Source organism: Polyodon spathula, chromosome 2 (assembly GCF_017654505.1).
Source record: "Polyodon spathula isolate WHYD16114869_AA chromosome 2, ASM1765450v1, whole genome shotgun sequence".
Taxonomy (NCBI): Eukaryota; Metazoa; Chordata; class Actinopteri; order Acipenseriformes; family Polyodontidae; genus Polyodon; species Polyodon spathula.
In genome coordinates this window covers 54,263,266-54,280,654 of record NC_054535.1, presented here as the reverse complement: position 1 = coordinate 54,280,654, position 17,389 = coordinate 54,263,266, and the positions used below count along the sequence as shown (strand labels likewise).

Sequence of the window (17,389 nt, the reverse complement as noted above, 5' to 3'; positions counted from 1 at the left end):
GATTCTTGTTTTTTTCTGCAACTTGTCCGTGAAATGTTCTATAAATCACTGTGACAAAATCATATCCTTAACGATGAATTTTGGTGAATTTACTATACTAATATTTACTTTTTATCTTGAACTGACTTGTTTAAAGCTTGAAAAAATATAGTAACTTAATGCTTAGCATATCCTCAGTCAGAAAGTGTGACAATAGAAAATAGCATGTTTTTTTTTTTTTTAATTATTTTTAAATCTAGGAAGTACCTACTGGAATAACAAGCAAGAGTATTTATGCACTACATTGCTGAGGTAGAAAGAAGGTAGCTGCAAGAGAAAATAAAAGGTGCAAAGTTTCTGTCAGTGATATCAGATGGTTCAACCAATAGCGCTGTCATAGAAGAGGAGCAGTATATGTGTAATTCTCCCAGAAAAGGCTGGTGACTACAATTTGTGGGCATGCAGTCTGTGGAGAGGACAGATGCCCAACACATCTCAAAAGCTATATCTGCACTAATGAGGCAGATTGTTTCAGACCCTGTTGAGACTACTCATAAATGTTGCTTGCTTTTGCATTTTCTTTTGTGGTCGTCACCCCCCGGAACGATGTTGGCCAGTAAAATGTCTGTGTGACTGGTGGATTTTTCCATCCATGGAAAAAAGTTTATTTCAAGCCCTATATATGTATATTTAAATAAAAAGCAGGATTTGAACTCTAACTAGTCATACTTTCACTCCAACTACATAACTGCTATGTTACACAGATTTACATCTTAACCCTTTCAACAGACAAGGCTGCTATTTACATTTACCCTAGCCAAGAGCAATACATTGCCTCAACATAGGTTGGACCGATGGGGGCCAAGGTTGCCCCAATTGTTTTGCTAACTTGGCTTGTGTTTTTGATATCTCTACTTTAAATGGCTGGGCACTTTTGACAACTTGTTGTTTTTTTCACATTTCCAATGTGTTTTTGTTTCAGATCAATCAATCAAGGTATTATATTTAGATTAGGGCAATATGCCTCCTCCCTTCATAAAAGTCACAAGAAATTTAGTCATTTCCTGAATCAACAGTTGATTTTTCAGAATATTCTCTCAGCTCCTTTAAAACTGGAAGTGTTTATAAACCAGGCAGACATCATTTAAAGTGGCAGCTCAGGTAAACAATGCATACACTTTATTTAATATATAAGTATATCTAAGGGTTATGATTACGTATGTTTGTGTATGTGTCTGCAAGGGACTTCGGTCAAATACTTTTTTTTCTGTACTTATATACAAATTTAGGTTCGTAATATATAATTTAACAAACTATAATATTTCTTCCTGTAAAACAGTGTTTTTGTCTTTTGACATCATATAAATTTATGTTATTTTTTTTACGCTTTTCAATCAGTTGAGCTGAAATATTCATATTTACGGTTCTTCATTTTCAGTTTTTATTTTTGATCACATGATGTTCCTTTAAAGTTATATTGAGCTGACTCTTAAACTTCTGGAAAAGAATTGATCATGAAACAAGTTCACTTTAGTTTTTTCTTCTGTAACTTGACTGAGACTATGATTCTATTTCATTGATAATGTAAAAAGCTCCTTATTTTTAAATGAAACCGAACACAAAAAGCGAGTTCAGTTGAATAGTTTTTACCGGATTTAAAATTTTAATGACTTGTTGCAAAAATGTTATAACCTGTTTTTTAAAATAATAATTTCCTCTTAATTAAGATTTAATTAAATCAATTTAACTTGCTGTTTGCATTCGGTTTTATATTAAAAATAAAGAGCTGCCTTTTTTTACATTATCAATGAAACAAAATCATAGTCTCAATCAAGTTACTGGAGAAAAAACTAAAGTGAACTTGTTTCACAATCATCAGTTTTCCAAGAGTTTAATTGAATGGAGTCGGCAAAAAAAAAAAAAAGAAAAAGGGAAATCATGTGATCAAGAGTAAAACCCAAAAACAAAGAGCCCTATTCATATTGCAGATACAGTATTAGGTGTAGCAGAACAAATCAAAAAAGGGGTAAATATACTGCTGTATGTTTTTCAGGAGACCTTTAAATATAAGCTGATGTGGATAGGTTGCACAGTAGTAACAGCAGAGTTACAGTAGTTATAAACAGCATGAGATTAAAAGGCAGTAGTGAATTTGGCCATAGCACCTGTAAAGGGTGTTACAAACTGGAAAGAAAACAACTAAATGTATTCAATATTGTTTCATTATGTTTACTGATGAGCAACCAACTAGTAATATAGTTAGACAACACTTTCACACAGTCGGTGTGCCTTCAGCTTTGGCTTCATGTAATTATGAAGCAATGTGAACTGTATAAATTTTAACATATAAAATATTGTAGGATTTAGCAAAATCATAAAGAAGTCTCCAGTTGTAACTGGGGATCTGACTGTTTCTGTTGTCCATGATCATGATGTGCCCTATATTGTTCACATTTTCTAGTTCAAATTTATTTGCGTTTATTAAAAATAAACAAAAAAAACCCCCCAAAAAATAAAAAATGAATTACAATAAATTAAGTTGCAAAATTACCCTAATTTGAATCTAATAATTAATCATAAATAATTAATTTGCTATCATCGCTGGTACATTATGCCTTCTGATTAGAAAATAAGCATTTATAAACACTCATGTCATTTTTCCTTCCACAGAGATCAACAATGAACAATGCCCTTGTGAACATTTGCATGTTGGAAAATCGTAAAAAATCTGTTTGGCAGTTAACATTCCCACATTGTAGCAACACTGCCCAAATATGTGCACCATAAAGAGCAATGCGGCTTCTGCTAGAACAAATAATTAAACTTGTGTGTGTGTATATATATATATATATATATATATATATATATATATATATATATATATATATATATATATATATATAAATTTTTTTTTTCAGAAAGTATATTTTATTTGCAAAATGGCAACATGGAAGAGATCATCTGATGATACAGAGCAGATCACATTTATGGATAATACACAGGACCAGTTAGATGATTCTGAAGGGTCTTTGTTTACTGGTAAGTATAATGTTAATGTAACATACACTGTCAGTCATACAATACTATTATGTCGAGTGTGTGTTTTTTTGGTTCGTACTTGGCAGGAAACAGGTCAGCTTTTAACTTGTTTGTTTCAGCATCCGAACCAGAGTGCCAGTGAACAATTACAGTTCCATATGTTTCAGCATTAACTCTGAAGCGCATGTCAGGGGCGTTGCCAACTAACACATAAATATATTCCCCAAATGCTATCAGCACTTTCAGTACATCACACCCCTTCCCCCCTGTTCACATAGTCCTCCAGTCGTTTAGGGCAAACTCTGTGGTGCAGAGTTGTCAGGCTCAGTGATTAAAATAGGAGTCTTAGGCACCTATATAAAAGGGTTTGGGTCTTCCTCTGGTTGCATCGGCGTCGGTGGTGCTGAATCCACAACCGGTATGCAAACATATCTCCCTGGCAATGCATGGATTGAACCCTCAGGTAACTGCTGGGCTGGCAGTGATTTATCAGCAGTTTTAGGTGTCCATCCTCTGAGCTGGTCCATGTGGCAGCAATAAGGCTTGACCATCAGGTCAATCAGCCTTTTAAGACAGTTAAATACAGCAAATAATGGGACCAAATGGGACCAGTCAGCAATGTAGTTTGAAGTGTAGCCCTACTGTTCAATAATGGCCATGAACTTGCAAAGTATAAGCACTGTTTAGGTGGTATGGAGCTTTGTTGTGCATCCCAGACTGCCTCCCACTCTGCCTTCACCAGACACGGACAATATTTATAGCCGTCTCGCTGCCGAACTCCATAGGATTTTCTGTACATGTCAATTTTTGTATTAATTCTCTGAAGGAAATCAAGCCCCAAAATCAAAGGGAAAATTAGATGTTGGTCATTCATGAAACCTGGTGAGTTGCTCATACCACGTGAGGAGCAAGCTTTCATCCTGGCAGATGGACGCACTAGTGGTGCTGTGGGGAAGACCCGTCTGCTATATAATGTTCATGGTGTAAGATGGAAATATATATATGCAGTGATTTGCGTAACTCACAGGTGATGAATCCCACAGGTAGTATGACTTTTAGGTGTGGCTGGAGATGATTCAGTTCCTCTTTTCTTTTGTTGTTGTGTTGGCAGGCTTGGTGTGCAGTTCTCCTACACTATATGTTTCCATTATGTCCACAAAAAATATGGATAAATCCACTGTCTGATATTCCCTGGAGAGAAATCGAGGAAGCATTAGTTTCTCCCATTAGACTATGAGTTATTTTATTTGTAGGTCTCACAAACAAAAAATGTGCACTACGCTTTGGTCCTATCATTGTAAATGCAATAGCAAACTGGAGAGCGGTAGAAAATCATATGGGACAAAAAATTAAATGGCACCAACACTCACCTATCTGGCATAATAGAGCTCTCATGTCAGGTAATCAACCCTTTGTTTTCGAACCATGGTCTAAAAAAGACATCAACACACTTAGTGACATATACGATAGGGGTGGGCTTATTAGTTTCCAGGATTTTACCTCAATTTTCAATTTATCAGGATACCTTTTTTCTTATATCTTAGATTGCGTCTGTGTTTTGCATGCTTTTGGGGTTCCCTGGGGATTGGAACTTAAAGTGCATCCTATAATAGACTGGATCTCAGGCACCGCCTCTAGAGGGCTGGTCTCTGTGATATACTCACATCTGCTAAAAGCTTCATATAAGCTACTGGCTATCAAAATATGGAAAAAGATCTAACCTCAAAGGATGGGCCAATTGATTAGGACACAATCTGATATAATATGTTTAATGTGTCAAATAATCCTAATCATCAGCTAATTCATTTAAAATTGTGCCACGGGACATACTGAGCGCCTCATAAGAGATACTGGGCAGGATTTTCAAAAACCAGTGTTATTTAGTAGCAAGTGATTTTCAAACGAAATGTGTTAATTAAATCAATCCGTTAATGCTTTCAAATTGAGTCAATTAGGTCGTTAATGAACACATTTCTCATTAAAAACCTTAATTGTCGCAGGTCACATACATCACTTCCTGTCTCAATGACTAAATAGTGGGAAATCGTTAATCAAAATGCATGTTAACAAGATCAGGAAAAATGAATGGAAACATAATTCGCTGTTATGCAAACTAGTACTAGCGTACAACGAGACGGCTTTCTCACCAGCTAGCAGCGGCCAAATGGAAATTAAATAAAAACTAATTAAGTTTGAATGACATTGCCAAAAGAATTGTTTTTAAATATCTGCAACTTAATTTACTGGAGGTGTATCCAAACTAGAAGGGCAACATTGTTTTGTATACACTTCAGCGTTTTGTTGCTTTAACTTAAAGACATAATTAACCTTCATATCTAACATTTTTGTATTGCTTTACCACAATCTGTTCTTAGGGATCAAGTCATTTTTGCTTATTAATGCAAACAAATAAATAAGCAATACCGCTCTCCCTTAGATTCCCTCCTATATTTTCAATATTGAATATTGATATTACTTATTAAAAGGAATACAGTATGTGCAAGCCTAGATCGACACGTTAAAGAAGATAGTTTGTAATAAGGCTTTCAGCACCCCCATTAAACGTTGTTCCAGCTCCACTGCTTCCAAATGCAAAACATGTATTCTTATCCTTAAATTAAGCAGTCTATAAACTCTCCCCCTTCTCCATGGATGTTGTTGTTTCTCCAAAATAATATCAGCTACTACTAACATAGGATCCATATTGAAAGTCAGAGTGACTCAATCTGTCACACTTTTTATACTGACATACAGTGCCTATAGTAAGTATTCAACCCCCTTGGATGTTTTCAGTTTGTTGTGTTACAACCTGAAATCTTGATGCATTTAAATGGGATTTTTTTTCCTTTGATTTACACAACCTGCTCAACACTTTGAGGAGGCAAGATATTTTTTGTTTTAAAACAACAGTTAATGAAAAAAAAAAAAAAAAAAAAACTGAAATGTCTTGGTTAGATAAGTATTCACCCCCCTGAGTCAATACTTGGAAGAACAACCTTTGGCAGCAATTACAGCTGTTAATCTTTTAGGGTAAGTCCCTATCAGGTTTGCATATCTGGATCGTACAATATTTGCCCATTCTTATTGGCAAAATTGTTCAAGTTCTGTCAAGTTAGATGGGGATCACTGGTGGACAGCAATCTTCAAGTCTTGCCACAGATTCTCAATCGGATTCAAGTCCGGGCTTTGACTGGGCCACTCTAGGACATTCACGTTCTTGTTTTTTAAGCCACTCCAGTGTCGCTTTGGCTGTGTGCTTGGGGTCATTGTCCTGCTGAAAAGTGAATCTCCATCCCAGTCTTAGGTTTTTTGCAGACTGAAGCAGGTTTTCCTCAAGGATTTGCCTGTATTTAGCTCCATCTGTTTTGCCCCCTACTCTGACAAGCTTCCCATTCCCTGCTGATGAAAAGCATCCCCATAGCATGATGCTGCCACCACCATGCTTCACAGTAGGGATGGTGTTACCTGAGTGATGTGCTGTGTTGGGTTTGCGCCAGACATAATGCTTTGCATTTAGGCCAAATACTTCCATTTTTGTTTCATCGGACCACAGAATCTTTTGCCACATCTTTTCAGAATCTCCCACATGCCTTTTTACAAATTCCAAGCAGGATTGTACATGGGCTTTTTTTCAGAAATGGCTTCCTTCTTGCCACTCTTCCATACAGGCCAGATCTGTGGAGTACCTGAGCTATTGTTGACACATGGACAGTTTCTCCCATCGCAGCCATGGAACGATGTAGGTCTTTCACAGTTGTCATTGGCCTCTTGGTGGCTTCTCTGACCGATGCCCTTCTTACCCAGCTGTTCAGTTTGGGAGGACGGCCTGCTCTAAGCAGATTCTGGGTGGTGCCTTATACCTTCCACTTCTTAATGATTGACTTGACTGTGCTGCAAGGGATATTCAATGCCTTTGAAATCTTTTTATACCCCTCCCGTGATCGGTGCCTTTCCACAACTTTATCCCGGATAGTTGTTTTGAATATTGTTATGGTAGTATCTTTGCTTTGAATGCACTACCCAACTGTGGGACGTTACAGAGACAGGTGTATTTAATCTGAAATCATGTGAACCACTTTTATTGCACACAGATGGACTCCGTTTAACTTATTGTGTGAATTCTGAAGGCAATCGGTTGCACCTGAGCTTATTTAGGAGTGTCATAGCAAATGGAGTGAATACTTAACTAATGAAGACTTTTCAGGTTTTTAATTTTAATTGATCTGTCATCCCTCCCCCCCCCCCCCCCCCCCATTTGTCCACATATTGAAAGTGTTGAGTAGGTTGTGTAAATCAAAGGGTAAAAAAAAATCCCATTTAAATGCATCAAGATTTCAAGTAGTAACACAACAAACTGTGAAAACGTCCAAGGGGGTGAATACTACCTATAGGCACTATATATACGTACTGATCATTCAGAAGCAGGCAGAAAGCTAAATAGTGAAAGTTTAAAGTAACCATCACTTTGGTCTTTAGAAAATAGACACCAATTCTTAGCTAATCATATATTCGCCAAAACAAAAACATCTGAAAACTAGCACATAGATTCCTGCCTTGTTTTCTTAGAAAATACAAAAGCGGTGGGAAAAAGAGTTGCAGAAAACATTTTTGAAATAATGGTGTATAATGCCTCTTCACGCCAGGGCCATACCGAGCCCTCACTGTGTGGTTAAGAGGATCCAGGGTTGTTTTTTCACTGAGGAGCCGAGCCACAACGAACAACATTTGTTATTAATTATTGTTATAAATTAACTCAGTTTGCCAAAAGATGCGCAAACAAATGGTGTTCAAAAATTAATAGACCAACTGTACAGCTGTACCTTGTAGCGCTATATTTTTTAAATTTATTTAGGCATGACTTTATAATTCACAAATGTTACTGATTATATCGACTTACTAAAGTTCAATTAGATCTGTTGAAGGGTGAAAATTTTTTAAAAAAAATATGACTTGCCAAAGATATCTTGTTAAGAATAGTTGTAGTTTTTTTCTAGTTGTTTTTTGTTTGGGTGCTTAAAAAAAGAGCTGTAGTTGTATGTATGGTACAGGTGTACAGTATTTTGTTTGGCTATATTTTTAAAATTGTTTGATTTTTTATTTTATTCCCCTTTATATATAATAAAGAAATTGAGAAATTTGGTAGAATTTTGTGTTTTTGAGTGTGTGAGTTAAATATACTGTACCACGCTTCAAATCGTCAGAAATTCAGGCATAAACTTTCTCATTTCTGACCCATGACTCCAGATCTTTCTAAACACTTCTGTCTGCCCACAGAGAAACTAGAGACCATACTTCCTCAGTGTCTCAAGGCTGTACTTTTCTCTCATCACACTTGCTGCCCACCATGCTTGTTGTTTTTCTTTCTGGAGTGTACTGACTGATGCAACGTAATGATGAAAATCCTTAACCCAGCCCCTGCCTTGGCTCGCAGGCGGATTCAGATGTTTTGTAAGGCCAGAGTTTCATAGGTTGGTTCTTGTTCAACTTGACAAATAGACAGTGGAGAATCACCTGTACTCGTACCATACCGAGCCCTCATGGATCGGATGTGCCAGTGGAGAAGGGGTATAAGACTACCGTCCAGCGGATATCCTTTGAAAATAACGCTGTGTGTTTTTGTGTATATTTTAGATCTTGGAAAGGACAAAAATGACACCACTGCTGAGATTAGAAAAAAGCTGAGTTCCATGAAAATTGCTGTAATTGCACTTTATGTGATCGTTCTCTGCATCCTGGCAGGGATTGTCTATGTAACAGGTAAAAAAATGTAAAAAATTAAAACAATTATTATGTGTTTAGAAATGAAAGACATAAAAAGTCTGTTCTGTTGATAGTACCTACATAAGGTAATGTATACTGAAGAAAAAAAGTTGAATTACTTATAGTGGTTGAGCTGTGTAACATCGCAGGTTGTTTGCTTTTACTAAGTTATCTACACACTGGTAACTGTTCTTGCTGTTGTTGTTTTCTTGTTTTAATTTACAGTGCAACTATATGAAAGACAGACGAGCATTTCCGATATGGAGGCCAGAGGCAGTGTATCTAAACAAATTGGAGAAAATAGTGTGGGTGAAAGAGTCTGGCAGGATTCTAAATATCTTAAAAACACAATCAAAAACAACTCTGACTCCCTGAAAGTACTTGCCCAGAATATTCAAACTCTGATTGAAAACGTCACCCTCTTAGAGGACTCATTAAACAGTTCCTTGTCTCTCATGGAGGGTAAAATCCAACAACTGAATGCGAAGAATGAACAGCTGACATATATCATAGAACACAACGTGAACCCTCTGATTTCTCAGATAAAAATGAACGAACAAAGTCTTCAGGATTTATCAAATCATATTAATACATTTGAAGATGATGTCCATGGTGTTCTGGATACAGTAAAGTCTGTGAATAGCAGCTGCATGGGGGACATCTTCATTCACCAACAGGTAAAACATAAAACACTTTGAATTACAACAACTATAAACAGCTTTTCCACAGAATTCTGAATTGACTAAATCATATATTTTGATGTAAGTGTAAAACATTTAGCTAAATGTAATTGTGTACATTTTACCTTTTTGGGTGTAAATTGAGCTCTGTGCCCTCTATAAGCTTTCAACATTTCAGCACCTAGGTATGGATTCAATTTCCTTTTTGCCATTGCTAAAAAGATAATTTAAAGCCCTACCAAATAATACTAGTCAATGCAGAATTGGGGGCAGGGATAGTTATTATGGTACCTGATTACTGTCATTATTCCTAAGAAATTGCCACAGGGTCTGCTGTAGTTATTTTCTTAGTTTGTTGAAACAAAAAAATCAACCCTATATATTTATATTATTACAACTCAATTAACAGGACATTATTCAACTGAATATGGATTTTCTAAATGTGACCTTGGCTACTAGACACTTGGAAGAAAAACAGATCAATATGGATGCCAATATGAAACAAGAAATAGACATTTTAAATAAGGTCACGGAGGCCCTTAGACTGAAGGACTGGGAACATTCACTGGTTCTAAATAATATAACCAAAATTCAAGGTAAATGCAACATTTGGGGTTATTTCCAAAGCTGTTTAATAAAAAAATGTACTTACTAAAAATGAAAAAAGACACCAACTAAAATTACAGCTCTCAAGAAAAAATCACATCAGACATTAATGTACTTAATGATCAATCTTGCTTCATATAAAAATTCCCTCAGGAAGGAAAACAAGGGGGTCATGCGTCAAGCGTTTATGCTGGCTTTAAAATTGCTCCGTATGTATCATGGCACTTTTGGCAAGTTTAGGCCGTGTTAGCACCACCAAAATGCTCTCCGCTACTCAGTAACCATGCATTTTAAGGCGTGTCAAGCCTTAATTATATGCATGGGCAAATTGTAGGTGGGGTGCATTTGTAAATTAAGTCTGTGATATTCATGTAGTGACAGAACAGCTGCGCCAGCTCTAAAAAGGTCCACAAATAAGTCAGATTTCAAATTGGTCTTATTTGGGCGCAAAGAAAAAGTCAGAAAGCAGCTGTTAGGAAAGAGCATTATGGCAGCAGTCATAATGTGTTTCTTGCGACGGAGAGTGCAGGCTCCTAACCTTCCTGAACAACCAGGAACAGAGGGAGAGTACTGAGAAGGGAGAGTTTTTAGAGTCCGCATTACCCTTTTTGATCTCCCTGAGGATGGAATTATAACTCAATACTGGCTATTTCATTGTGTGCAATTGTTTGTATTCATTGTATAATAAACTTGGTTCATTAAGTTATCCTTTTCATTGTGTATATTTGGTTTTAACCGTCGTATAATAATATAATATAAAGCCAAGACACTTAGTCAACACAGGGTTATTTCTGCCTCTCCAGATGAGCTAGCTACCCTAGCTTCAGTGGGTTCAAACCTGTACATTTTATTTAAAACACAAGTTAGCCCATTTTGAACTTTTATTTCTGCCTCTCCAAATGACCTACCTACTGTTCAGTTGAGGTAGCCCATTTGGAGGGGAGATGCCTTTTTTCAGATTGGTCTGTTAATCTGTGATACCTGTAGCCCATTTTGAGCACTGGCGCAGCACAGTTAAATATTTAAATGTGGCAGCTTACACCATGCTTTCATTTTCTTCCACTTAATACATTCGGGACGTGGTCAAATTTGTGCCATGGCAGAACGATAATTTACATGCCGCCAATTTAGCGCTGCGTCGGTCTATCTTAATACATGTCCCCCCAAATGTGTATTGTGATTATTGGGAAAATTGCTTTTTTTTCTTTTCTATAGGTCCTCCTGGTCCAAGAGGGCAAAAAGGGGACATGGGTGATAGAGGACATAATGGCTATCCAGGACATCCAGGCAAGTGCTGTAAACGATATCTTTATTTTCTAATCTGTGGCTTAATAATGTACTATATGTGCTATATTAAGAATAGTGTTTGTGTAATACTGAGCAAAATTGCTTTACTTTTCAGGTTTGCGTGGTATTCAGGGACCCAAAGGGGAAAAGGGGCAAGGACTCCCTGGATCCAATGGGAATCCAGGTATGATACAAACAGCTCATTTATATTTAACTTGCAAGTATCCCATTTATTCACATTATAGTTGTATGATTAATAAAACTTTTTTTTTTCTTTTTCTTTTAAAGTTAATTTGAATCTAATTTGGGACAGAAACCCTTTACCTACATATGGGTGGTCACACTTTTCCGGGTGAAACTGTTAATTTGCATATGGCAGCACCGAGGACTGGATTAATGTAGAAGTTAACCTGACCCAGAACTTCAATATGCCCTTTTTTAATGCTGACATGCTACGCATCGTAAATTGAGCCTGGTATATACATTTGTAATACTGTACTACTAACTGTAAATAAGTAATATTCTATACTATTACTGATGTGGCTCTTGAAAATTAAACTAGAATAAATGAGCAAAACCAATTAACTACTTGTGGCAAAGTAGTTAGCCATGTACAGGTGCAGGTGATCAAAAAACAAAATTATAATCCAGGTGCAACATTGTTTAATGTTTTTTTTTTTTTTTAATTCAATGGCCTGATGGCAAAACAGCAGTAAATAATAACAATGGTAATGAAGCGGCATGTATTGCTTATTTGTAGTCCACAAGTTGGCCCTGAAATAATAAAAGTCCCGTTTTTAGTTCACCCACAGTTAGTGCTGGCCTTTGACGACAGCTCAGGATCATGTTGGCCGTTCAAATAATTAAGTATTATTAACGACAAACAAAAATAAACAAAACACTCACATTTCATAATACAGGTTCCCCTTCTGCTCCTTTTTCACAAAGGAACAGATTATATCACTACGTCCCCTTTTTATAACATCACCCATGACCCCTTGGTCAACGAGCAAATCCGCTCCTCCAATGCACAGATGCCATGCCATTTCCTATCCGGGTCATTGCGTTTGGGTATCGTAGCTTTGCCCCATTTCTAGATGGCCAACTTCCAACTACCCACGGGAATAAACTTTCGTGCCATTTAGTCCAGGGTATTCTGTTGTTCCCTTTATGCAGCTGCTTCGTAGGTTGGGAGGGAGATCTAACATCAAGAATCATTTGATCTGATCACACTACTGTATAAAAGCTAATTATTCATTGTGTTTGTTTTAGGAGCTGCTGGTCCAAAAGGGGACAGAGGTACTTTAGTTACATTATTAAAATCTTTAAAATGTTGTGTGGTAAAATAAACTATTGCATTTTTGGGGCAGGGGAGGAGGAGATGGAGGGGGACAGTAATTAAAAATACATGTCCAAACATGTACAGTACTTTAAACTTTGCAAACAGTGTATCATTATTAAAAAATAAAGAATGCAAATAATTGTATTGGATTTTTCAGGTTTTCCTGGTCTTCCTGGATCACAAGGATCAAAGGGGCAGAAAGGGGAACCAGGTAAATTGTATTGATAATGAATGTATTAGTTAAAAGGGACCCTGAGCGAACAAATCTCACAACATTTTGATACTTGTTTCATTTATTTATTAAGAAAGTTATCCAACCCCCGTGTGAAAAAGCAATCGCCCCCTTAGACTCAATAACTGGTTACGCCATCTTTAGCAGCATTAACTGCAACCAAATGCTTCCTGTAGTTATTGATCTGTCACAGCGCCGTGGAGGAATTTCAGTCCACACCTTCATGCAGAATTGCTTCAACTCAATGACATTTGTGGGTTTTCGAGCATAAATTGCTCGTTTCAGGTCCTGACATAACATTTCAATGGGGTTTAGGTCCGGACTTTGACTAGGCCATTCTAAAACGCAGAATTTCTTCTTCTGCAGCCATTCTTTTGTAGATCTGCTTGTATGTTTAGGATCATTGTCTTGCTGCATGACCCACTTTCGGGCCAAAATTCCTCAAAACCGATGTGAGAGACTCACCAACAGTTACAGGAAACGCTTAGTTAAAGTCATTGCTGCTCAAGGGGGTGCTACCAGTTACTGAATCTGAAGGTTCACATACTTTTTCACACATGGATATTGATGTTTAATCATTTGAGTATAAATAAATGTTGAAAAAATATCATGATTTTGTATCATTTGTTTAATCAGGTTATCTTTATATATTATTAGGACTTAGATTAAGATCTATTAAGATTTTAGGTTTGAAAAATATGAAATATGTAAAAATCCTAAGGGGTTCACAAACTTTTTCTCGGCACTATACACTATGCATATCTGGGTGTGTATATATATATATGTGTGTGTGTGTGTGTGTGTGTGTGTGTACTGAACATGTCCAATTAATCAAATTCTTAATGTTGTAAATGTAACGTATGGTTATGTTTTCCCTGTTTTCTTAAGGCATAGCAGCAAATGCAGGTAAGAGAAGTCATAAAGGACAGTATGCAGTACATCTAGATAAATTGCAAGCGGGTGTCAGTGCTAGGAATCTTAGGTTACATTGACCTGCGTACGCAGTAAGTAAAATTGAAGTAAAATACACTGGAACTTCCTTGTGCAAAGTTTCAAAACAAGAAATAACCTTCAGTAGCACAGCCAGAATGGAGTCTGTACCTTTAACAATGTATCAGTGCTGTTAAGAAGTTACATTTGCAACAGAACATAACTTACCGCTATACCAGGCAAGTCACAAAATAGTTCAACAAGAGCCCTAGACCTACGAAGACCTAGGTGGCATCTACTTCTTGAATATTTCAGTAATAGAGGGTGCTTTTAGGTTTATACTCATGGTGAATTATTTTGCATTTGTTTTGTCCAGGACGCCCAGCTTCTGTACGGCTGGTAAATGGCTCGACACCAAACCAAGGCAGAGTGGAAGTACTGCATGAAGGGGCATGGGGTACCATATGTGATGATAGATGGGATCTTCTGGATGGGCTTGTTGTTTGTAAAATGCTTGGATACAGCAAAGTTGTTAAAGTTTTCTTGCATGCTGCTTTTGGGCAAGGTAATTATAAATATAGAGTTCATAAATTAGGAGTTTTAACTTAATGACAAACCTTACCTTGGGGTATTCAATCAAAATACAGCACTTTATTTGTTCCACAGTGACATTCAGTTAAGCTTTACAGTACTAAGGAGCTGTTTATATTTGTTTGACTGCAAGGGCAGGTTGAGGTCATTTATGAAATAGTTGCTTAAGCTACAAATCTGCATTAACACAAGCAGGGTGGCAGGTCAGAAGTAGATCTAAACCTACTTAATGGGCGTTCACACTGGATGCTTGGAATTAAACTCTACAAAACCCCTTTTCAACCAAAGTTTTTTAAGGGAGATCACGTTCACATATGTAATATTCAATGACTCAATAATCCCATCTTGACACTGACAGCCCTCTATGAATTGACTTTTCAGTCTGTATCCCAGTAAAGAGTAACAGGTTGATTTTCAATTGTTTTGCTCATGAACTAATTTCGCACTGACCCACTTTTCATAGCTTCGCTTCAAAATACAATTTTTAAAAACCTGTTTTAACGCGGAGCAATCTCACTGCACCTGTTGCAGGGTTCCTCTTTTCAGTCTGAAAAGAAGAGGGAAATAGTCCATTTAACTCCACTATTTAAGCTATAAAACAGGATTATCAATGTAAATCAGTCTGGACTGCCCACAATGACTTTCTATTTAATTGATAAATCACAAACTGCACTTTCTAATGCATATATTTTAGACACAACAGTACATAAAGTAGACAGTGCATTTAGATTACTACCTTGTTGGAGCGCTCAATTACTTAATTGGTCTAATGATTTGATTAATTGGACAAATGTAACACTTCTCTTCAAGCCTCAAAATGTTTTATAAGTAGGGTACCATGAATCAAGTGCATTTATTGAACGGCCTGTTGCACACTTTTATTAACAAAGCGGAACGAAGAAAGGGTCAAATAAAAGTTTACATGTGCATGGCTTCGATCCTGCCACAGGGGGCATTTTACAATGAAAAAAAAAACAGTATTTACTCACCGTTTTCTTTTTTCTTTTTATTACATTACAGAGAACAAAAAAATTATGATCGCAACATAAAAGAAAAACTAAATGTTGATCACAATACAAGACGTTTCCTTTGCAAGTTGGGCCAGTGTGGAGTGATGTACCTGATCTGTATGGCAGTCAGAGATGCACTCCGATTTTCCTTGCCTCTCAAATCTGAAGCAATAGCAGCAACTTTATGTAGCAATAACTTTTGGCAACTTGTGTTGCACGTGTATCCTAATCTGAACTTTGTTTAAAATGATGAAGTTTTTTTTAGTAAATAGTGGCTGTGTGTATACTGTTTGCTGTTTTGAAGGCAAAGGGTGGTCACACCAAATATTGATTTGATGTAGATTTTTCTTCTGTTCACTCACTTTGCATTTTGTTAATTGATAAATATAAACTAATAACGTGTCTATTTTTGAACGCATTCTTACTTTACAGCATTTTTTCACACCTGCCTAAAACTTTTGCACAGTACTATATATATAAGATATATATATATATATATTATACTGATTAAATAGTATATAATATATATAGATATAATATATTTAGATCTGTTCAAGCTATTTTTCCACTTTAGAATCTGTTCAGGCTCAAATTCAGGCTACGTAGAAAATTGGTGCAGGGCAAAACATGTTGTGATACGTATTTCTAATTTCTAACAATGGTACAATTTCTAGAGGACATATTTTTTGTCTATGGAATACATGTAAAAAAAGTTTGTTCTAATATTCGGATATTTGTACCACTAATAGTGTAATTACTTCACTGCACAATATGACTAATACAAGGGTGGTACAACTTTGGATTCATATAGCTAAATGTGTAATTAGTAAACCTGTTTTTCTTTTTCTGAATAAAATTCTAACCCTCAAAAGCCATTAGAGCTCTTCTATGCTTTCTCAGTATTGTGTTTTACTGCCACTTCAGAAGTGTATGACTAAAATAATATAATAAAATGTTTCTTTTCTAACTGGTACACACAACATATTGTTATACAATCAAATAATTTAATTAATTCTGTGTCTTTGAAGTATGTGTTTCTAGATGGAATCATGGGAAAATGGCCCCAAAAAGTAACAAATGGTAAAGCAAGACCTTTATTGTCACCTGTGGGAAAATTTCAGGCTAATCGCCCCTTCCATATTATACATATTACATAAACAAATAACCCACAGTGGAAAATCAGGCCCCAACTGTTCCAGTTCCAAATAGATTTAAATAAATAAAACCCAAGGCACAGTAGGTTTATTTACATACATTTAAAGTCTACGGTTGTTGCTTTTTTAAAATGTTCCGTATTTGTTTTAGGTACTGGGAAAATACTGATGGATGATGTTACATGTTCCGGACGAGAGACTTCGATTTTTGAGTGTCAATTTCCAGGGTGGGAAAAAACTAACTGCCAACATAACGAGGATGCTGGTGTGTCTTGCTCAGCCTAGTCAACAATTACATGAAACTCTTTGTGCACGATTTTCAGCATCAGGTCTATGAAGACTGAATGACCAACTGAAGTTGAAATGTAATAATAATGGAAAGTAAGAATTGCTTAATCAATGATAATTGTGTTATTTGATAATCATTAATAACCATATGTACAAATAATGCATTGTAACATTGCAGACTCAATCCGACATGCCGGGGATAAAGAGCTGTGACAAGAATGAATACAGTATATATATATATATATAATATATATATATATATATATTATATATATATATATATATATATATAATATATATATATAGATATATTTAGTGTATTTAGATATATAATGCTTAAATTAAATCACACACAACTCACTACCAAATGACAACAATGAGAATAATTGTTCACAGAATCCTTGTTTTGGCAATTGGTTAAATCTGGCACAAGACCATCCATATACCCCAACCAGCTCGATCTCTCTTTTCTGCCTCTATCAATTTATATT

At 36.2% G+C, this 17,389-nt stretch overlaps 1 protein-coding gene across 2 annotated transcripts; it reads left to right on the top strand.

Moving 5' to 3' along the window:
* The first annotated feature begins 1,085 nt into the window (after positions 1-1,085).
* LOC121328115 (macrophage scavenger receptor types I and II-like) lies at positions 1,086-17,172 on the top strand. Of its 2 annotated transcripts, XM_041272616.1 has the most exons (12): positions 1,086-1,140; positions 2,898-3,018; positions 8,650-8,775; positions 9,004-9,455; positions 9,868-10,054; positions 11,280-11,351; positions 11,467-11,535; positions 12,624-12,650; positions 12,851-12,904; positions 13,814-13,831; positions 14,232-14,420; positions 16,762-17,172. In XM_041272616.1, the coding sequence occupies exons 2-12, from the start codon at positions 2,919-2,921 to the stop codon at positions 16,893-16,895; spliced, it is 1,428 nt and encodes a 475-aa protein (XP_041128550.1). In that variant the 5' UTR covers positions 1,086-1,140; positions 2,898-2,918; the 3' UTR covers positions 16,896-17,172. The 2 variants fall into 2 exon arrangements, with proteins under 2 accessions (XP_041128550.1, XP_041128558.1); XM_041272624.1 differs by lacking the exon at positions 13,814-13,831.
* The last annotated feature ends 217 nt before the right edge of the window (positions 17,173-17,389 follow it).

Bases quoted from the DNA above. Each gene is read 5' to 3' on its own strand.
- LOC121328115 (XM_041272616.1), top strand. From the start codon at position 2,919: ATGGCAACATGGAAGAGATCATCTGATGATACAGAGCAGATCACATTT. The intron at 3,019-8,649 runs GTAAGTATAATG...TGTATATTTTAG, and splicing joins TGAAGGGTCTTTGTTTACTG to ATCTTGGAAAGGACAAAAAT. The intron at 11,352-11,466 runs GCAAGTGCTGTA...TTTACTTTTCAG, and splicing joins TGGCTATCCAGGACATCCAG to GTTTGCGTGGTATTCAGGGA.